Raw genomic sequence first — 22739 nt, 5'->3', positions numbered from 1 at the left:
CCACTAGTAAGAGGCACAGGATACTACAAGCTTCGAATAGGGTCTGTAATTTGTAATCTCAGAAAAGCTTTTCTCTTTTGTAGCTTATAAAGATCAATATAAAAGGGCTGAAATGAACCTTCTACATGTGTAAATAACCTTTAGGCAGTGTTTTATAAATGTGTTCCTGTTGAAACTAGGTTGTTTCCCCAGGTCAAGCAAGGCGATAGGTCTCTCTTCAGGAAATGTGATCGTAATGTAATCAATATCAGTATCATAAATCATAACCAAGGGTATTGGGTTACATGCAGTCAGAGGAGAGTGTGTCCAGAGTACTTGATGTAAGAGTCTGACTGGCAAATCTCTGATAGTGGTGATGCTTCAGGCTGTCACAACATAAAGATATTATCTCCTAATTGATTATTAATTAGTGGTGTATATTATAATGCCTTGGGAAATGTAAAAATATTTACTTATTTTAAAGAGAGAGTGGGAGTGAAAGAGAGAAATCTCCCATCCACTGGTCACAAATATCCACAGCAGCTGAGGTTGCGACTGGTGAAAGCCAGGAACTGGGAACTCAGTCCAGGTCTCCCACGGGTGACAGGGACACAGCTACCTGAGACATCAGCTGCTGCTTCCTGGAATGCACATCAGCCAAAAGCTTAGAATCCAGAGTGGAACTGGGACTTGAACCCAGGTACTCTGCTATGGGGTGTGGCTGTCCCAAATGGCATCGTAATTGCTATCCCAAACTCTTGCCTTCAAGGACACTTGAAACTACATTTGTCCAGGCATCAAGAGATAGAATTTGATTCAGAATGTCTGACAAAAGGACACAGGAATGAGGATTTTCAAAAAGCTTTCCCTAGGGGTGAGTCTTGTGGCACAGTTGGTTAAAGGGCTGCTTGGGGTACCCACAGGCTATAGTGGAGTGCTTAGTATCAAGTCACACAGTAACTTTTTTTTTTTTTTTAAAGATTTATTTATTTGAAAGGCAGAGTTACACAGAGAGAGAAGGAGAGGCAGAGAGAGAGAGAGAGAGAGAGGTCTTCCATCTGCTGGTTCACTCCCCAACTGCCCACGATGGCTGGAGTTGTGCTGATCCAAAGCCAGGGGCCAGGAGCTTCTTCCCAGTCTCCCACGAGGATGCAGGGGCCCAAGGACTTGGGCCATCTTCCGCTGCTTTCCCAGGCCATGGCAGAGAGCTGGATCGGAAATGGAGCAGCTGGGACTCTAACCGGAGCCCATATGGGAAGCCGGCACTGCAGGCAGCGGCTTGACCCGCTATGCCACAGCGCCAGCCCCACACAGTAACTTCTGATTCAGCTTCCTGCTGCTCAGTAATTGGGTTCCTGTGATCTACATGGAAGGTCCAGTTGAGGTTTCTAGCTCCTGGCTGCTGAGGTTCCAAGCTCTGCTTGACCCATCCTCAGCTCAGCTCTAGTTGGGGGAATGAACCAGTGGATGGAAGATCTCATGCTGCATCTCTCTGTCTCTCTATGTCACTCTGCCTTTCAAACAAATGAATAAATCTTAAAAAAAAAAAAAAACACCTTAACCTAGTAATTGTGATTACATGTTTCTAGTTAATAACTTGGGGTGGGTGTTTGGTGAGTAGTTAAGATGCTGCTCGGGATATCAGCATCCCATATCAGAATGCTTGAGTTAGAGCCCTAGCTGGACTCCTGAGTCAGCTTCCTGTTAATGTGTACCATAGGAGGCAGCGGTAGTGGCTCAAGTAATTGAGTCCCTGCCACCCACATGGGAGAGGTGAATTTAGTTTCTGGCTCCTGGCTTCAGCCTGGCCCAGCCCCAACTGTTGTGGGCATTTTGAGAGTGAACCAGTGGATAGGAGCTGTCTATCTCTCCTTTCTGCCTATCTTTCAAATTAATAAAATAAATAATAATAATTAACAAAACAACTTGGGTATTAAGCTCATTTATCTCCATTGTATTCCGATGTAATGTTCACCAGACAGCTTTGTGCTGGTGATTTGGCTTCCCCTGGTACCCTCTTTCAAAGCACAGAATGCCTAGACCAATTGGTTAAATAGGCAGGTCTCATTTCATTCATTCAGTTCAGTAAATCTTCATTCTGCTTTATTTGATCTATTAATTTGGTGAGGATGAATCATTTCCCTAGCTGTATCTGAACACGAATATCTGTAGTCTAGACACTGGGGGTATGGTCTTTGATGACCTCTCCAAGTTGTAGGCATTTTGGCAGAAATAACCATAGGCAGTCAGCAATTGTCTTGCCCCCTCATGTCCCCGTGATATAAATATCTTAGGGTTCCAAGTATTTTTTTAAAGATTTATTTATTTGAAAGACAGAGTTACAGGAGATGTAGAGGCAGAGAGAGAGGTCTTCTATCCGCTGTTTTACCCCCTAGATGACTGCCAATGGCTGGAGCTGCGCTAATCTGAAGTCACGAGCCAGGAGCTTCCTCCAGGTCTGCCACATGGGTGCAGGGGCCCAAAGACTTGAGCCATCCTCCATTGCTATCCCAGGCAGTAGCAGAGAGCTGGATCAGAGGAGGAGCACCCGGAACTCGAACCGGCGCCCATATGAGATGCCAGCACTTCAGGCCAGGGCTTTAACCCATTGCACCACAGCACTGGCACCAGAGTTCTAAGTATTTTTTAAAAAATATTTATTTATTTGAAAGGCAGAGTTAGAAAGGAAGAGAGATACTTTCCATTCACTGAATCACTCTCCAAATGGCTGCAGTGGCTGGGGCTGGGCCAGTCTGAAGCCAAGAGTCAGGTGCTCCATCCAAGTCTCCAATATGGGTGGCAGGGACCACGCACAGGTGCCTTAGCAGAGAGCTGGATTGGAAGTAGAGCAGCCGAGACTCGAACCTGTGCTCATATGGGATTTTGGTGTTGCAGGCAGTGGCTTAATGTGCTGTGCCACAATGCCAGCCTGGATTCCAATTATTTTTTTTTATTTATTTTTATTTATTTATTTATTTTTTTTATCTTTTATTTAATGAATATAAATTTCCAAAGTACGACTCATGGGTTACAATGGCTTCCCCCCCCATACCGTCCCTCCCACCCACAACCCTCCCCTTTCCCACTCCCTCTCCCCTTCCATTCACATCAAGATTCATTTTCGATTATCTTAATATACAGAAGATCAGCTTAGTATACCTTAAGTAAGGATTTCAACAGTTTGCTCCCACACAGAAACATAAAGTGAAAAAATAATAGATGATTTTTTTTAAATGGTGATGAAATCAGATCAGACCTATTGTCATGTTTAATCCCAGTGAGAGTCAAGTTGGGAATTGATAATTTCTTTTTTTTTTTTTTTTTTTTTTTTTTTTTACAGAAGATCAGTTTAGTGTACATTAAGTAAAGATTTCAAACATTTGCACCCCCATAGAAACACAAAGTGAAATATACTGTTTGAGTACTCGTTATAGCATTAAGCCTCAGTGTACAGCACATTAAGGACAGAGATCCTACATGAGGAGTAAGTGCACAGTGACTCCTGTTGTTGACTTTACAAATTGACACTCCTGTTTATGGCATCAGTAATCTCCCTATGCACCAGTCATGAGTTTCCAAGGCTATGGAAGCCCCTTGAGTTCTCCGACTCTTATCTTGTTTAGACACGGTCATAGTCAAAGTGGAGGTTCTCTCCTCCCTTCAGAGAAAGGCACCTCCCTCTTTGAAGACCTGTTCTTTCCACTGGGATCTCACTCACAGAGATCTTTTTGCCAGAGTGCCTTGGCTTTCCATGCCTGAAATACTCTCATGGGCTTTTCAGCCAGATCCGAGTGCCTTTAGGGCTGATTCTGAGGCCAGAGTGCTATTTAGGATGGATTCCAATTATTTTTAATCAAGTAACTTTACCTAAATGTTGCTATATTTGAGAGTAGGCCAAATTATAGTTCTTTGTGTTTAGCATTTTACACTACAAGATTCACTGTCCTTAAGTATTTAAAGTACTATTCCAAGAGGGAATACAACATACCCGAAAACATTAGGAAAGTATGATAAAGTACATAGTTAACTGCTTAAAGCTGAAAAGGTCAAAAGCTGAAATACACCGTGTTACTATAAAGGTTAAGACTCAATGCAGAAAAAAAAAAAAACCATGAATAATCAAATGGAATTTGCATTTGGTCCTCATGTATCTATAGGATTGGGATAATTTGGCAGAAAATGAGAAGGCATTTCAGGTAGGGAATATGGGAAAGAGAAACCGACCAATCCTAAGAATTTAGCCTAAAAAGCCAGATAGTTGTTTACAACTCTAATCTCCATTTATGTGTCTGAAACATCAGCAAGGCAACTTTGGAGGGAATATTTCAGAAGTCTGATGATCACTTTGGAGTGAAATCATCCTCAAAAATGACTAGTAACAAACAGAAATAAGTGAGAATAAATTTCTCCATTAATTTTCTGGTGGAGCTGCATTCTTACAGAAGAAGCTAATAAGTAGACTGTTGCTCTTGTTTTTGAATATCCCCTGGGAGATGCTGTGGGAAGCCCCAAAATCAGGAGAGGAAGGTAGGGAGTTAAGGAGAGAAAGTGAAAGTGAAAAAGAGGTGTCGATGATGGTGGAGTTAGGGTTTTGGAGAGGGCTGATTTTGTATTGCTTTTGCCCTTGCTTTCTCTTGTCTTTCTCAGCCCACAGTCCCCCCTGGTTAACACTGGCATTGGGAGGCTGCATTGGAACTGCTCCGTAGTTAACACAATAGGATGCGTGTCACTTTTCTTTTTTTCAAAAATGATCAAATCATAACTTGTTAAGATTAGCCTAATAGCTTAGACTTTTCTGGTACATGTTAATCTTTTTTCCCCACCCCCCAATGATTTCAGTATTTTTCCCTCTGGATTTAAACAAAAAGTGCAAATATTAACAATCATTATTTTGAATAGGAAAAAGAATCTAGCTCATCCTGTAATGAAGATGAAGAAAGAAGTCTGTACAAAGGCTTGCTAAACGTGTTCCCTGCTGATTATAACCCTCTCCTGTTTACTGAGGAGGAGTCAGGAAAGCTGCAGGTGCTGTCGAAGCTTTTAGCGGTTATCCACGAGCTCCGTCCCACTGAGAAGTAAGAGATCAATTTTATAAACCACTTCTAAGCGCTCATAGAGCCTTAGCCTGCGCTATGTCCTTGCTTCCCTCCTCTCTTTTTTAAGTTAGGAAACCTGAGTTGTTTTCTTCTTCGCGGCATGGTCAGCTCCCATTTTATAAACTTACAATTCATTGTATGTCTATAAATTTTATTTATGGAAAACTAAATTTTATATATATATATTAAGAAATCCTTAATGATGACTTTTTGGGGCTTGGGCTTCCATGTGGTCAAACATCCCCAAATCTGGCAGCACAGGGGAATGTGTAGGGCAAAGGCAAGTAGAGACCCCGTGAAGGGGATGGATGTGGCACGGTGGGTTAGACTGCAGTTTGGGACACCTTCATTCCATATTGGAGTGCCTGGGATCGAGTTCCACCTCTGCCTTCTTTTTTTTTTAAAGATTTATTTATTTATTTGAAGGTCACAGTTACACAGAGAGAGAACAGGCAGAGGCAGAGGCAGAGAGAGAGAGAGAAAAGTAGGTCTTCTATCCGCTGGTTCACTCCCCAGTTGTCCGCAACAGCCGGAGCTAAGCTGATCTGAAGCCAGGATCCAGGAGCTTCTTCTGGGTCTCCCATGTGGATGCAGGATCCTGATGACTTGGGCCATCTTTCACTACTTTCCCAGACCATAAGCAGAGAGCTGGATTGGAAGTGGAGTAGCCACGACTCAAAGTGGTCTCCATATGGGATTCTGGCACTGCAGGTGGCAGTTTTACCCACTATACCACTGAGCCGGCCCGCCCACCTCTGCCTTCTGATCTGGCTTCCTGTTAATGTTCCTGAGAGATAGTAAATGATAGCTCATATACTTGAATCCCTGCCAGCCATGTAGGAGAGAAACCTGGATGGGGTTCCTGACTCCAGGCTTCAGCCCAGCCTGGGTTGTTGTGGTTATTTGGGGACTGAATCAGTGGATGGGAGGATGGAAATCTCTCTCTCCCCCTCTCCTTCTCTCTTCTTCCCCTCCTTTTCTCTCCCTTACTTCCAAATAAGTAAAAAAAAAAAAAAAAAAAAAATTTAAAAAAGCATAGAATGTCTTATCACCTTAAATATGGCCTTTTCCTAATGGGGCACTGAGCTGGTTTCTGTAGATCTGTGACTGGTTCCAGAGAGCCTATAACATTTTTATTTTTGCCAGCTCCTCTGTTTTGAATATTATGTGATAACTGCTTATGATTAGTGTGAATTTAGCATTCTTACTTCCTCCCTTCCCTTTCTATCCTTCCAAGATAGTTATATCACAACTTTTGATTAAACTAACTTTTAATACTTACATTGTTATGACTCATTTGTTCATTGTTGAGCCAGTTTATCATGATTGTTTTTTCGTTCTTGAACACTGCCTTCCACCAACCATAGCTATATGCATTTTTTTTAAAAGCACAATATACCAGATTGGATTTTTAATCTGAAGGAGTGATAATACTTTAAAAAAAAAAAATTTTATTTATTTATTTGAAAGGCAGAATTACAGAGAGGCAGAGGAGCGAGCGAGAGGTCTTCCATATGCTGGTTCATTTCCCACAGGGCCGCAATGGCCAGAGTTGCACCAATCTGAAGCTAGGAGCCAGGATCCTCTTCTGGGTCTCCCACGTGGGTATAGGGACCCAAGGACTTGGGCCATCTTCCATTACCTTCCAAGTCCATAGCGAAGAGCTAGATCAGAAGTGGAGCAGCTGGGACTTGAATTGGCACCCATATGGCATGCTGGCACTGCAGGTGCTGGATTTACCTGCTACAGCACAGCTGCGGCCCCAGCTAATTGCATTTTTGCCCTTTTTTACATTGGTGTTGCTCTTTATTCTTTTTTTTTCCCTAAAGATTTATTTATTTATTTATTTTTGAAAGACAGATGTACATAAAGAAAGGGAGAGAGAGGGGGACAGAGAGAGATCTTCCATCCGCTGGTTTACTCCCCAGGGCCAGGCCAAAGCCAGGAGCCAGCAGCTTTATCCAGGTCTCCCACATGGGTGCAGGGGCCCAAGCACTTGGACCATCCTCCACTGCTTTCCCAGGCCATCAGTAGGGAGCTGGATCGGAAGTGGAGCAGCTGGGACTCTAAAGGGTGCCCATAAGGGATAGCTGCACATCAGGTGGCGACCTAACCCGCTGTGCCACTGTGCTGGCCCTGGTGTTCTTTTTACAGCTGTTATGAAGTCTTCCTGTGCCCTTCAGTAAGTTTTCAGTATAAATTTCCTATTAGTCTCTCAAGTTCCTTTACATTTTCTTTGTCTTTTCCCTTAGGAGTCCTCCTCTACAATTTGAACTGATTGTTCTCTAATCTTGCTGCATGTTGTCATCCTGAATCCCATCAACCATCACCTGTCATTCCTCTTTCTTTTCATTTATGTTAGATGTCTTGTTTTTTGGGTTTCACACTCCCCTAGAGTATGTCAGGCAGTAATTTCCTAAGAAGAGAAAAGATAGGAGATGAATCGTTTTGATTTCCCGCACGTCTGAACCTGTCTTTATTCTGTTCCAGCAGTTGACTAACAACTTGCTTGTCTAGAAAATTCTAGACTGAAATAGTATTCCCTTAAAATTCTGAGGGCAGTGCTTTACATGTGTTAAAAGGAAAATGAGGATCAGTTAAATTTAACAGTTTATTTTGATTACAAAAAAAAGTCCTAGAACTAGGCAGCATTCCAGACCCAAGATGGTTGAAAATCCACTCACACCTCCCTGCCCATGTACAGATCACATTTATAGCCAGAGAAAAGGAAGCAATGCACAGAAACATCCTGATTGGCTGCAGTTAGTATTTGCCTTTTATGGTTCTGTTTTTTGGCAGCTTTTTAGCCTCAGATTGGTGGTTATGATTGGCTGAGACACAGTGGCTTGGTTACATGGGCATATTCTTTTTTTTTTAATATAGAAACATTTATATCTTTAAAAATCTTTTTTTAAAGATTTCTTTATTTATTTGAAAGTCAGAGTTACACAGAGAGATAAGGAGAGAAAGAGAGAGAGAGAGAGAGATCTCCCATCTACTGGTTCACTCCAGTAGTTCACTGCAACGACTGGAGCTGTGCCAATTTGAAGCCAGGAGCTTCTGGGTCTCCCATGCGGGTGCAGGGGCCTAAGGACTTGGGCCATCTTCCACTACTTTCCCAGGTCATAGCAGAGAGCTAGATTGGAAGTGGAGCAGCCAGGACTCAAACTGGTCCCACTATGGGATGCTGGCACTACAAGTGGCAGCTTTACCCACTACATCACTGTGCTGGCCCCTAAACATTTTTTTAATGAATTTATTTGAAAGGCAGAATTATAGAGAAGCAGAGGTGGGGTAGAGGGTCTTCCATCCACTCGTTCACTCCCCAGATTGCCGAAACGGCTGGAGCTGGGCCAATCCGAAGCCAGGAGCCAGGAGCTTTTTCCGGGTCTCCCATGTGGATGCAGATTGCAAGTGGAGCAGCTAAGACTCCAACTGGTGCCCATTTGGGATGCTGGCACCACAGGCGGTGGCTTTACCTGCTATGCCACAGTGCTGGACCCAACATGGGTATATTCTTAGATTAGAGTATTCTTAGTGTCAGGTTAGGTTTTGGTTCACTATGTGTGGGGGCTACTTTGCACCAAACTAAAATGGAGAGTTTTTTAGGCCAAATTTATTTTGGTTGAACACATGCCTTCTAGCTTTTAAAATAAAGTACAGTGCTTTTCAGATTTCTATTCCTTTGCATGTAACCTGTTTTTTTCCCCCCTAATGAATGCATTAGCAGTGTTTCTTCATTCCTTATACTCTGAATTATAATCTTTATGTGCTTTCATGAGTCAGTGCTTCATTCATTGTAGGTCCTTTTAATCTGAATATCTCATGTCTGGGAAATATTCCCTCTCTATTTTAAAATGATTTTTCTAAAGATGATCCATTTTTGTAATTAATTATTTATTTCAAAGAATTAGAGAGAGAGAGAGAGAGAGAGAGATCTTCTATCCACTGGTTCACTTCCCAAATGGCTGCAATGACCAGGGATGGACCAGACCAAAGCCAGGAGCCAGGAGCTTCTTCTAGGTCTTCCACATGGATGCAGGGCCCAAGGACTTGTGCCATCTTCCACTGCTTTCTCAGGCTATTAGCAGCTAGCTGGATCAGAAGTAGAACAGCTGGGACTTGAACCGGCACCCATATAGGATGCTGGCGCTGCAGATGGCGACTTTACCTGCTATGGCACAGCGCCAGCCCCATCCCAGCGGTCTTGGAATTGCTCTAAGTTTCCTCCATCTAAGGTGTCTTGGCAGGATATTACAGTGGGAATGAATTTGCACTGTTTCTTACTAGAATCCCCCTCTTTTAGCATTTATGTTTCACCTCTGTACTCCTAAGCAGCACGCTTCATTAGTCTCATTTTGTTTTCCATGTGTAAGTGCTTCTTTGTTTTATCAATGATAGAGTGGTATTTTTGTATTTTGCTTATTCTTCTGTTGATTTTAGGATGACTTCAGAGAGATGAATGAAGCAGAAAGGGCTTTACCCCACTGTCTTAAAACTCAAAGTTTAGATCCTGACTTTAAAATGAGTGTAAATGAGTGTCTGTGTTTTAGTTGTACAAGGTTACGGTTGCAAGTTCTATAAATATCAATGATAGTATTGATATTTTTTCAGATAAAAAAAATCTATGGCCTTTAAATTGTATGGTAAGAATCTTTCTTTTCAATTGACAGGGTGGTATTGGTATCCAGCTATACTCAAACCTTGAATATTTTACAAGAAGTATGCAAGCGTCATGGATATGCTCATACAAGACTTGATGGACAAACACCCATCTCTCAAAGGCAGCAAATTGTTGATGGCTTCAATAGTAAATACTCTTCTGATTTTATTTTTTTGTTAAGTTCAAAAGCTGGTGGTGTGGGACTTAACCTTATTGGAGGATCTCACTTAATTCTCTATGACATTGATTGGAATCCAGCCACTGATATCCAGGTAGGACTATCTGGGCGTGAAATAGACATTATTGAATGATTGGAAGTAAAATGCCTGCTGGGTGTGTTCAGATGATGTATAATACCCGAGTGTGTGGAGCCCGTATTTCCTGTCAGGCATGATGCTAAGTCCTTCCCATCTGTTAAATTTTCACAACTACCCTCCAAGTCTGGGTGTCAGCAGGCCCATTTTACAGATGAAGATATGGAAGCTTGTTCTAGCTTTCACAGTTTATAAGAGGCAGAGGTAGGATTCACACCCAAACCTGTAGGTCTCTAGGTTCTAATTCGTTGCACAGTTGGGCCTTCAGAATGCTCATGACCTTCGGGAAGAAGAGTGCAGTGGTTTCCATGATCAGTGTCTGTGCTATAATAAAGTTATGGCGTACACTTACTTAGGGAAGTATTTGAGAAGAGGCCTCTGGTTTTCTTCAGAGTACAATGCGTCTTCATTATGAACACCTCAGTTGGTGTTTCTGTTAGGGCATCCTAAGACGCTGGATGATTTTACTATCATTTTACTATAGCTACTTCTCTGAGAAAAGTAGCTATACTCACAGTTATTGTCGTAAATGATAGTAAAATCATCAAAGCAAAAGTGTGCACAGGGCAGAGTCCAGTAAAGTCCAGCCACAAGATTTCCGTTGTTCTCTCTCAGAAACATATGGACACCATGTAATTCTCCCAGCATCAGTAAGTGACCACACATGTGGAGTATTGTCAGCTGGGGAAGTTTCCCCAAGTCTTGATGTTCAATTTTTGTTGGTGTTCAGACCTGTAGGCTTGTGGAGTACCTGCATGGCTGACTTTAATTACTCAGTCTCCAGTCCTTCCAAAGATCAAACTGATACCATGCCCAAGACCCTTGCCTATATCACATTGTTAGCATAAGCCATTTCATATGGCTCAAGGCTCCAAGTAAGCAACGACACTCTATCAAACAGGATATTCTAAGAGCTTAGAGGTGATCTCTTAAGGGTAGGTTGGAAGCCAGACTTTATTATTGGAATGTGCAGGTTTTGGGCATCAACACTTTACAGTATCCTGATAATCCTTGAACCTCAGGGACGTACTTAGAGGCTGAGCTGATTGCATATGTTCTAACAACTTCTCAGGGATGAATCATTAGCCACGTGGACAGGGAATGGACCCTCCCTGCCTGTGCTACACTTGGTTCTTTGCATCCTTGCTGTCCAAATTTGCTGCCCTGTTCGTTAATGAAGATGCCCCCCTCCCCCCACCCCTGCATTGCATACCAACCCTTAGTGAGGGGTTTTTTAACAGCACCTTAAGTGTTCAACCATCCCTTTATTTATTCTAAGAAAAAGATAGTAAGACATTCTTGGGGGGATGCCTAGGCTTTGTGTTTTGAAGCTATATATGGATTAGAATTCCTGATATTAAGGTGCATTTCGGGTGTGGAAATGGCCATAAATTTCTACCGTCCTTTCAGAATTCTCTTGTATTTTCCACAGGCAATGTCTAGAGTATGGCGAGATGGTCAGAAACATCCTGTACACATTTACAGACTGCTAACCACAGGTAAAATCCCTTCTGTGTGGCAAAAAAGGGATAGCCTTGGGGTAATCAAAATGATTTTTTTTTGGTTAGTCTTTGCCTCAGTGTTAAGAGTATGTTGTTATTTTGTGAAATTTATGCCAATACATATGTTTTGCCCTATAGCAATAATATACTTAAAAATATGAAGGAAATCTAATGATTGTTTTCTCTTCAGGTACAATAGAAGAGAAGATCTACCAAAGGCAGATCAGTAAGCAGGGTCTCTCTGGGGCAGTTGTAGACCTATCTAAGACGTCTGAACACATTCAGTTTTCAGTAGAGGAGCTTAAAAATCTGTTCACATTGCATGAAAATTCAGACTGTGTTACTCATGACCTGCTTGACTGTGACTGTACAGGAGAAAAAGATCGTACAGGTTAGTTGTGTTTTATTCTGTAACTAAAGGAAGATTAATTTGCCTCTATTTGGCCGCTGAAAATATTTAAATAAAGAATAAATATTTACCATTTGGTATATATTAGTTCTCCTTTTTCCCTTGGGTCACAACACAACTACCAGATATTTGCAAAAATATTTAGTAGAACCATATTTTCCGGCTGGCACCGTGGCTCAATAGGCTAATCCTCCGCCTTGCGGTGCCGGCACACCGGGTTCTAGTCCCGGTCGGGGCGCCGGATTCTATCCTGGTTGCCCCTCTTCCAGGCCAGCTCTCTGCTGTGGCCCAGGAGTGCAGTGGAGGATGGGCCAAGTGCTTGGGCCCTGCACCCCATGGGAGACCAAGAGAAGCACCTGGCTCCTGGCTTCGGATCGGTGCGGTGCCGGCCGCGGCGGCCATTGGAGGGTGAACCAACGGCAAAGGAAGACCTTTCTCTCTGTCTCTCTCTCTCACTGTCCACTCTGCCTGTCCAAAAAAAAAAAAAGACAAAAACAAAAATCATATTCTCTCATATTCTCTCAGCTTCTTATTTCGAATCATTGTGAAAAATTTGACTCTTTAAAGAATTCATTCTAGTTATTTGAAAGCCGGAATCTCTGAGAGAGAGAGAGATATCTTCCATCTGTTGGTTCACTCCTCAAATGGCTGCAATGGCCAAGGCTGGGCCAGGCCAAAGCCAGGAGCCTAGAGCACCTTCTGGGTCTCCCACTTGGGTGGCAGATACTCAAGTACTTGGGCCATCTTCTTCTGTTTCCCAGATGCATGAGCAGGGAGCTGGACTGGAAGCAGAGCAGCTGAGACTCAAACCAGTGCTCTGATAAGGAATGCCAGGGTTGCAAGCAGTGGTTTAACCTGCTCCACAACAAAGTCAGCTCCCAAATACAACTTATTCGTGAAAATATTTCAAATCTTGGTATAATGACTTCAGAATTATAAAAATGTTTTTAATTCTTATTTCCATTTTATGCAAAACATCTTAATTTTTTTAATATTGTAAGGAACTTCTTATGAAATAATATTTTCTGAGGCACTTAGCATGGATAGCCATATCTCTTAATATGTGACGAATGGATAGTGCTGCTTATGTAAAGCTCAAAACACCCACTGTCCAGAATTAGAACTTTTCAGATCAGGAGTGCAACCTAGTACGCAATGTCCAGTAATTGAAAGTCACTTGATAAATTGTATCAAGATAGGTTTAAGAAGTTAGACTATACAAGACTGACATGGAAGAATTTGTATTTTCTATAAACAGATAAAATACATTACTCAGTAGTCTTATTTATAGTATAATTTACACATGATGATAATCCTATAGAATCATAATATAGGAATAATATGAAATATATATTAGTAAAGTCTGTACATATGATATTTTAGTAGGTAGATTTTAAACTTATGAAATGTTTTCAGGTTTTCTTTCATGAATATTTTGGTAACTTTAAAAAATTAACATTTGATTCTATTCTGTGTTTTTTCTGTTTTAATAATTTTTCTTCTTCCTGTTTCCTTTTAGTTACTCTAATGTTCTTTTTCTACTATTTTTTAGTTCAGTACTTAACAGTGCTCTTCAGCCTTATTGTCTTTTTTAAAGGTTTGTTTATTTATTTTGAAAGTCAGAGTTACAGAGGGAGATATTTTCCATCTACTGGTTTACTCCCCAGATGGCTGCAATGGCCAAGAGCTTCATCCTGCTTTTCCCAGGCCATTAACAGGGAGGTGGATTGGAAGTGGAGCAGCCAAGACTCAAACCAGCGCCCATATGGGATGCTGGCATCACAGGCGCCAGCCCCCAGCTTTCTTTTCTAAAGGGGATATTTAAGACTAGTTTTTCATAGAAGCTGAATTCCATAATTTTGATGTGCAGTTCTAAATGTTCTCTATTTTTATTATGACTTCTTTGATTCATCAGTTACTCAAAAGTATGTTTTAAAATATATTTTAATTTTTTTACTGAATTCTGATCCTTGTACTATAGTTAGAAATATGATCTACACGGGTAAATATAGAGACTTTGGTGTGTGGTTTGGTATGTGTTTTTTTTTGGGGGGGTACTATTTTGTGCATGAAAAATAGTGTCATCTCTTAATTGCTTAGTTTAGATGCTATCATAGTAGTCAAATTTTCTATTACCTAGTCAGTTTTTTTATTTTACAGATAAAATTGTGCTAATTTAACTTTTCAATTGATAATATATTTACATAACTCAACTATTTAAAAATGTAAAATATATGTGGTCAAAATTCTTCCTCCTATCCCATCCTTATCTGTCTGTCTAATTTCTAGCTCTTTTACTCCATAGGAAACCATGGTTATTAGTTTTTTGTGATTTCTTCCAGATATATGTGTTCATTTATATGCAGCACTACATAGATATTCTTGGTTGCTCCATTTCCACTCAGTAAAGGAGAGCATAGTATATGTATAGTTCTTTACCTTTTGTACTCAGTAGTATAACTTGAGATCTTTCTGTATCATTCCAGAAAGAGTTTTCCTCTTATTTCCCTGCAGCTATGTAATCCTGTGTTACTATTATTTTAAATTTATTTTATTTATTTGAAAGACAGAGTTACAGAGAGAGGTGGAGACAGAGCTAGGTCTCCTACCTGCTGGTTCACTCCCCAGTTGGCCACAACGGCCAGAGCTGCGCCGATCCGAAGCCAAGAGCCAGGAGCTTCTTCCGAGTCTCCCATGTGGGTGCAGGGGTCCAGCACCTGGGCCATCTTCTACTGACTTCCCGGGCCACAGCAGAGAGCTGGATCGGAAGAGGAGCAGCCGGGACTAGAACCGGCGCCCATATGGGATACTGGTGCTTCAGGCCAGGGCTTTAACCCACTGCACCACAGCGCCAGCCCTGAACTCAATCTTTAAGTTTTCAAAGTGTGTTTGTTTTTTTCTCTATCTCAAATCCTGCCTGCTGTTTGTGCAGTTCTAGTTGTTAGAGTTTTTGGAGGCCAGTATTTAAAAGGTTTTATTCTACTGTCTTCCATGACCATTTTCTACTTTGAGCACTTTTATCTCTTTGGGTTCTTGGAGTCCTCTACAACCAGCAGTGAAGGAACAGAAAGATTGTAGCCGCGTTGGGTAAACCAGCCTCAGAGGCTGCGTGCAGCTGCAGAGGAGGCTGGGAAATGTGGCTGAGTGCCCTGGAGGAAAGAGAAATGGATTTGGTGACCAACTCCTGGCCCCTGCGACACACGTTTTACATGGTTCAGCCCTTGCACTTCTCAGCGTCTCTTGCGTCGTTCTTGGCTTTTGCTCTCCTTGCATTAGGCTTCTGTCAGTCCCTCATCTGTGCCAGTGTCCCTTCCCTTCCGTAGTCTTCAAGTGTACTTTTCTTGGAATGCTTTACCTTTTAACCCGTCTAGTTCTTGCCTCCTCATTGCTCAGATCGTAATGGAGCATTGCCCCAGGCAGTCCCTCCCTTACCTTCTACACCAGGTCAGTCTGTCTTGTCATATGTGCTCAGAGTCCCCTGTGTCTTCCCTCATGCCCTTGCTTCTGTTTCTAATGCAGCTCTGAACTCCAACACTTGAGTTTAATATAGTCTAATCAGCTCTGAACTCTAGAAAGCTCAAAAGACCAAAAAGATTTTTTTCCTTCATAAATTTGCAACAAAATTCTTTGATGCCAAAACTTTACTTAACTTGATATGTTTATCAGTAGTTTTTATTTAACCTGTTTTTAAAGATTATTCATATAATTTGCTGTAGAATGTTAATGAGTTTGATTATGGAATGCCGACCAGATTGCTCCAATTATATCCTGAATTTGGAAGCATCTGGCATAATAGGCTTTATATGAAGGATGTGAACTTATAATAGATTCCTTAGATGATTATTTGTTTAATGTGTGTCTCTCCCACTAGATTGAAAGGTCCTTAAAGTCAAAGACCTTGTCTATGTCTGTTTACCATTTTTGCCTCTAACGCTTAAATCTGCCCATAATAAACAATGTATAAACATTCATAGAAAGAATGAGTGAACTGAATTTGTTTTAATTAAACTACAGTGATCCAATGTAGTAAATCACATAAACTCAATTGTAATAAAACAAAGATGTATATAAGGAGGACCCTGTCTCACTGTTCTACTTGTTTCAGGTGATTCACTGGAAAATTTTGCAGTCTGTAGACCTTGCCAGCTTGGTCCACATCACCAGAAATCCAGCTCCCGGAAACCTCTATCTATGTCACAGCTGAAGCAATGGAAACATTTTTCTGCAGGTCATTTAAATCATACAGATCCTTTTCTTGAAAGGATAAGAGAAAATGTGTCATTCTTCTTTCAGAATGTAACCAATCAAACTGCAGCTATAAAATGAGCGATTACTTTGTGACATTTGCTTGCCCATCTTTAAAAAACTAATATAATAATTTAATGTCATTTTTGAGGTTAATTATTTAAATTATGTATTTTGTTACAAAATGTATCCGTTTTATTACAGTCATTAAAATTGCTTGAATTGTTTTTATGTAATTTTCATTGTTGGAAAGGAAACATTAAAAATATGCTTCTGTCATCTGTGATTAATAGTTCTATGATTAGTGCATTTTTATTAAGTATCTACTGAAAAATTTTCCCAAGAAATATAAGGAAGTCCAAACCTCTGTCTTTGGGAAATCCAAACTGATGATGAGCATTATTAGACATAGGTATGTGTGTGAGACGACTGAAGAGACTTGATGTATTTATAACTCAAGGGAGAAAGAACCAGAGGCTAGGACTGCAAATGCTCAAGATGTTGAGTGTAATAGTTGCACACAGGATAGTTTGAATGAGAACAGTTAGTACTTTGGGTCAGATGAAGAACTTTGGGATAGTTCACTTTTATATATATATATAAAGACTTACTTAATTTATTTGAAAGGCAGAGCAACAGAGAGAGGGAGGAAGAGACAGATCTTCCATCTGCTAGTTCACTCCCCACATGGCTACAACAGCCAGGGCAGGGGCAGGCTGAAGCTAGGAGACAGGAACTACATCCTCATCCACCACATGGGTGGCAGGGGCCCAGGCACTTGGGTCATCTGGTGCTGCCCAGCTGGTGCTCCCACGTGGTATGCTGATGTTAGAAGTTGTAGCTTAACCCACTGCACCACAGTGCCTTGTCCGCTTTGAAACACTAGTTCCTAGCCTAGGATCTCAGATTCATGGGAGACTGCCATGCTGTCATAAAGCCGTGTTCAGGGGCTAGCATTGTGGTGTAGTGAATTAAGCCACTGCCTGTGACTCAGGCGTCCTACATGGGAGGCAGTTTGTGTCCTGGCTACTCTATTTCTGATCCTGCTCCCTGCTAATGTGCCTGGGAAAGCAGCAGAAAATGGCCCAAGTACTTGGACCCCTGCACTCACATGAGTGTTGGATGTGTTTGCAGAACAGTGAAAGGCCACTGTGGAGAGGGTGAGCAGAGTGGGAAGAGAGGAGGTGAGAGGTGATAGTGATTGGGGGTCAGATGTTCCAAGGTGTGGGAGATCATTATGAGGGCTTTAGCACTTACTCTGAGGAGATGGTAAGCCATGGAGCTTTGGGCTAAGGCATGGCGTGATATGAACTACTTTGTGAGAACATTTGGTTTGAACACAGGATAGAAAGAAGGAGATGAGGTAGACTGTTGTAAGAATCAGCGGAGAGGTGATGGTGACTCATACTGGTGGTTTCAGTGGAAGTGTTAAGAAGTAGTTGGGTTCTGGATAATTTTAAAGCCAGAGCCAGTAAGATTCCTGAATGGACTGAATGTGGGATGTAAGAAAAAAGTCAAGAACAACTCCAAGGTTTTTGCCCTGAGAAAATGGAGTGTACTCCCTTAATCAGTAACCACGACTGTAGCTATTGCCAGGCACCCTTGATTTTTAATGTGATTGGCATAAACTTGACTCAGTGCACATACCCACCCTATAAGAAAAATTATAAAACCTGACACCAAACTCAAGCTTGCAGGATAGCCAACTTGGACAACCTACTGGTGGTTTCCGTGGTTAAGTCCTCTGATTTGATAAATTAATTTTGATTTTCCAACTGGACTCTGATTATTTCAGATGACAGTTGTACAGTGTAGGTAGAAAAGAGATAAAATGATTTAAGTATAGTGATAAAAATAACAGTTGCTAACATTTGTTAAGTGCTTACTATGTTCTAAATGCTAAATGCTTTTTGTATTAATAACCCTAGAGAAAGGTTTGGTATTATCTTGACTGAGTGTTAGTCCTGGTTGTGTAGAGAGACCCTCTAGGATATGTCTGTAGGTTTATGTCAGGGGATTTAGTAGGGCAACTGGCTTCCATGATTATGGCAGCTGAGAAGTCCCACAACAGGTCTTTGGTAGGCTGGAGACACTGGGGTATTGGTAATATGGCTCAGTAGAGGACAACAGCCTCAGAACCGGGGCTGCTAAGGGTGCAACTGTAGTTCAAGGCCAAAAGCCTTAGTGCTGGCAAGGAAGGCCAAGTCCTGGAGTCAAAGGCCAGTGACTGAAGTCCAAGGCGAGAGCTCAGTGTCACCACTCTCAGAATGAGACCAGCCCACCTTCTGTATTTACCCTCTGCAAACCCCAGCCCATCGGTGGGTCCTGCCCCCATGGAAGCCAAGTCTTCCCACACAGGTCACCCAGTCTCATATACTAATCTCATTTGGAAACCCTCCACAGACATGCTTTTCCAGGTTTCTGGGTGTTCCTTAACTCAGTCAAGTTGACACTGTAAAATTGACCACACTGTTTACCATCCATTCAATGCTATATGTTCAGTGGTGCTTGTGAAGTTTAAAGGAAATGAGCAGGGAGGTTAAGTAGACGGTATGGGTCGTAGCATGGAAAATGATTCTGTTAATTGCTTGCATCATAACTCCTCTTATCCTTTACTGGGAAAAACTTGGTTGAACTTGGACGAGCCTCTTAAGACCTTGGGTGTTTGTTGCTAAGTGCAGTAAAAGGTGGCAAATTTGGAATTTTGAAGCAATTTGAGAGGGAGGGGAAAGTGAGTGTAGGGTATCTGGTACCCGGTTACATAGAAAACTCCCAGTAATGGAAATGTTGGGTATTTGAATAACAGACATGCCCATTGTCCTCCATGAAGTTTGCTAAGTAGTGGGGGAAGTAATCTTCCCTCCATCTCTCTGATCCATTTTCAGATCTTCCTGAAAGAATACAATGTCACATATACTGGATGTGAGTGATGTTAGTGGTGGAAGTTTCAGAAGAGGCTGTTTTTTGTTTGTTTTTGTTTTTTGGAAAGCAGACTGAATGCTCCCATCTGCTGATTCGCTCTCCCATCTGCTGGTTCACTCCCTCAGATGCCCGCAGCAGCTAGGGTTGAGTCAGGAGTCCAGAAGTCAATCTGGGTTTCCTTTGTACGTGGCAGGGGACTCAAGTACATGAGCCATTACCTTCTGCCTCCCTGTGTGCATTAGCAGGAAGCTGGTATTGGAAATAGAGCGGGGACTTGAACCAGGCACTGTGGTGTGGGATTGTTCTGCAAATCCCATGCCCAAGGTTGAGTTTTATGAGGACCTAAGTGACTTGTGTGACTCAGTAGCCCAGAAACTAAGCACAGAGAGGAAAGCTTTGGACTCATAGGCTGTGAGTTGTGTGGGTTCAGGCTTTTGTCATCTACATGTGAAGGCAGCTCTTCCCTCCCCTGTTAACATCTGGGTTGTCCATACGAGTATGTGGCAGATGCTCAGAGTCTAAGAATTGCCTCGTTTTCCCTTTTCTGCACTCCTAGTTTGTAGCTCTGCTATGTTGTGCTGAGCACATTGATTGTAACTGCTTATTCACCTGCCTCCCTCTCTCATGAGGGGACAGAGAATTAATTTTGCTCATCCTGGTATTCTGTAGACCTTAGATGGTTCCTGGCACTAAACAGTTACTTAGGAATCGAATGAATGGGGGTACTTCACCTCTTTTTCTTCCTTAACTGCACTGATTCAGTCCCTTGCTCCTAGATCTGTTTCCAAGTACTTGGTAGGCCAGTTGCTGAGTGTGCAGCTATGCTTGCCACTGAGAGTGCAGAGCCTGCAGGTTGGTCTTGCCTCTGGCAGCAGGCCAACTCTTCCCTTTTTGCTTCCATGGTTTCCATCTATCTGCTGCGTGAGCTGATAAAAGCCACAATTCGTTTCTAATTACACACACACCTTTCACATGGCCTTATGTGATAATGTTCTTGCTCTAAATGACGATGCACTATGTTTCAATCACACTGTCATTAGGATACAATCACTAATGATGAATTAAACCGTGAGCAGCTCCTGACCCAGAGAAATCAACTTGTGGACGGCCTTGTCCATCCGTTTAACAGGGTCTGTGACAGAGGAGCAAGTCAACACCTGGTTGGCATTTTGTTTGACAGGTGCAATCATGACCCACACCCACTAAGCACCTTAGTGTCTTGATGATATGTGGGCAAGATTGAGATTCGATGACTTGCAGCAAACAATATGTATAATCAGCAGATGGCACTGTTTCTCCAAGTTGTTGCCAAATTCATATGGTGTGTCCTGGAGGGGTCTGTAGACATGTAATTTTTGATGTTCATGAAAGGACTCAACAAACGGATATTATTTTCTCTTACTTTGAATGATATAGATTGTTTTGGTTTAGACTAGTTTCCTGCTGCCCTCTCCTGTAGCCAGCTGTGTTCTTTGCTCCAAGCCATTACAAACCTCCATCCCTAAGACTCTTTGTTGTCCACAAAATCAATACCAGTTCAGAAAACAGCTTTTGTGATTAAAAAAAAAAAAATGTGCAAAGGGAGAAGCCTTATTGACCACACAGAATGGTTTGTTGGAATTTGTTATACTTGAAAACCTTGAGTGTTAAATGTAATTTAATCTTTAAATTTTTTTTTTTTTAAAGATTCATTTATTTATTTGGAAGGCAGAGTTACAGGGAGAGAGAGAGAGAGAGAATCTTCCATCCACTGGTTCTTTCCCCAAATGGCTGCAATGGTCAGTACTGTGCCAGGCCAAAGCCAGGAGCTTCTTCCGGGTCTCCCACGTGGGTGCAGGGGCCCAAGCACTTGGGCCATCTTCTGCCGCTTTCCCAGGTGCATTAGCAGGGAGCTGAGTTGGAAATGGAGCAGCTGGGACTCAAAGATGCCGGCATTGCAGCTGGCAGCATAACCCAGTATGCTGTGTTGTCAGCCTTGTAATTTAATCTTTAAATTAAAACAATTATGAAAATGTATGAGCTCTTTCACAGCAGTTTAAAAATATTTGGTTGAGACTGGCGCCGCGGCTCACTAGGCTAATCCTCCGCCTAGCAGCGCCGGCACACCGGGTTCTAGTCCCGGTTGGGGCGCCGGATTCTGTCCCGGCTGCCCCTCTTCCAGGCCAGCTCTCTGCTGTGGCCAGGGAGTGCAGTGGAGGATGGCCCAAGTACTTGGGTCCTGCACCCCATGGGAGACCAGGATAAGTACCTGGCTCCCGCCATCGGATCAGCGCAGCGCGCCGGCTGTGGCAGCCATTGGAGGGTGAACCAACAGCAAAGAAAGACCTTTCTCTCTGTCTCTCTCTCTCACTGTCCACTCTGCCTGTAAAAAAAAAAAAAAAAAAAATTGGTTGACATTTTCCTGTCATCCTACTTAGATCCAGAGTATCCAGATCCCAACTGATCTTTTAAAAAAATTTTTACTTATTTTCATTTTCTTTGAAAGTCAGAGAGAGATCTTCCATCTGCTGGTTCATTCCCCAAATGCTTGCAATAGCCAGGGCCAGGCCAGGCTGAAGCCAGGAGGCTGGAGCTCAATCTAGGTCTTCCATCTGGGTGGCAGGGGCCGAAGTACTTGACCCATTACCTGCTACTCCCAGGGTGCACATTAGCAGGAAGCTGGAATTAGGAGCAGAGCCTGGACTCGAACCCGGGTAGTCCAATATGGAACATGGGTGCTATACGCAGCGTCTTAACTGATGCACAAAGTGCCCCCACCCCTTCCCCAACTGATTTTAAAACTAGCGTAATAATGTGATCAAGAAATTCACTGTTATTCAGAAGCCTCATGGGAATGAACCAAAAGTAACATGCTTTCCCATCCACCCCCCCTCCCCTTGGTGTCTTTGGATGGCCTCTGCTTCAAGGACAGAGAGAAGATAGAACCAAATATAGCATTCAGGAGTCAGTGATGGAAACAGAGAGCAATGCATGCGTTTTAAGCACGACGGAGTTTCCTACAGAACCTTCATCAGAAGGGTTGATAAAGATTCCAGGAGTCTACTGCTTAGTTTCCAGGTCTCCCAGGGCTGACAGGGACATTCCAGATGTCAGGTGTGTTAATTTTCTGTTGCTGCCATAACACATTACCAAAACTCAGCCGCTTCATGCAACACACATTGACAGCAGTGTGAGGCCAAAAGCTTGGTCACCATGTGGCTCAGCTGCTTCTCTCCTTAGGGACACAGCGGGCCAGAATCAACGTGCTGGCTCTCGGGGAGGATGTTTTCTTGCTGGTTCACTGGCATTAGCGGAATTCAGTTGCTGCTCATTGTAGGGCCTGTTGCCTTGCTGGCCGTCAGCTGGGGGCCTCTCTCAGCTGCTTAAAGCCACACACACTCCTCCTTTATTGCCTGCTTTGTTCTAGAACCTTCCCCTCTTTCAATCTCTCAGTTGCTTCTTTCTGCTACATTTCTTTAGCCAGATAACATTCTCTTTTTTTTTTGAAGAAGGGCTTATCTGATTAAATTGGGACATCCAGATAATCCAGGATAACATCCCAATTTTAAGAACCATAATCTTAATTACATCTGCAAAGCCCCCTTTGCCCAAGACAGGGATCCAGGGATT

General features: G+C 42.4%; 1 protein-coding gene across 4 annotated transcripts in view; it reads left to right on the top strand.

Annotated features, from left to right (window-relative positions):
• The window catches only part of RAD54B (RAD54 homolog B), an 85979-nt gene extending 69485 nt beyond the window's left edge, over window positions 1-16494 (top strand). For all 4 annotated transcript variants that reach the window (XM_008255751.5, XM_089335539.1, XM_089335538.1 and 1 more), the window contains 5 exons: window positions 4879-5054; window positions 9749-10010; window positions 11485-11551; window positions 11745-11945; window positions 16069-16494. In XM_008255751.5, coding sequence (XP_008253973.3) covers window positions 4879-5054; window positions 9749-10010; window positions 11485-11551; window positions 11745-11945; window positions 16069-16289 — 927 coding nt within the window. In that variant the 3' untranslated portion in view covers window positions 16290-16494. The remainder of the gene's footprint in view (window positions 1-4878; window positions 5055-9748; window positions 10011-11484; window positions 11552-11744; window positions 11946-16068) is intronic.
• The last annotated feature ends 6245 nt before the right edge of the window (window positions 16495-22739 follow it).

This window comes from Oryctolagus cuniculus, chromosome 6 (assembly GCF_051225735.1).
Source record: "Oryctolagus cuniculus isolate XC-2025 breed Fujian yellow rabbit chromosome 6, ASM5122573v1, whole genome shotgun sequence".
Taxonomy (NCBI): domain Eukaryota; kingdom Metazoa; phylum Chordata; class Mammalia; order Lagomorpha; family Leporidae; genus Oryctolagus; species Oryctolagus cuniculus.
This window is presented reverse-complemented; position numbering and strand designations above follow the sequence as displayed.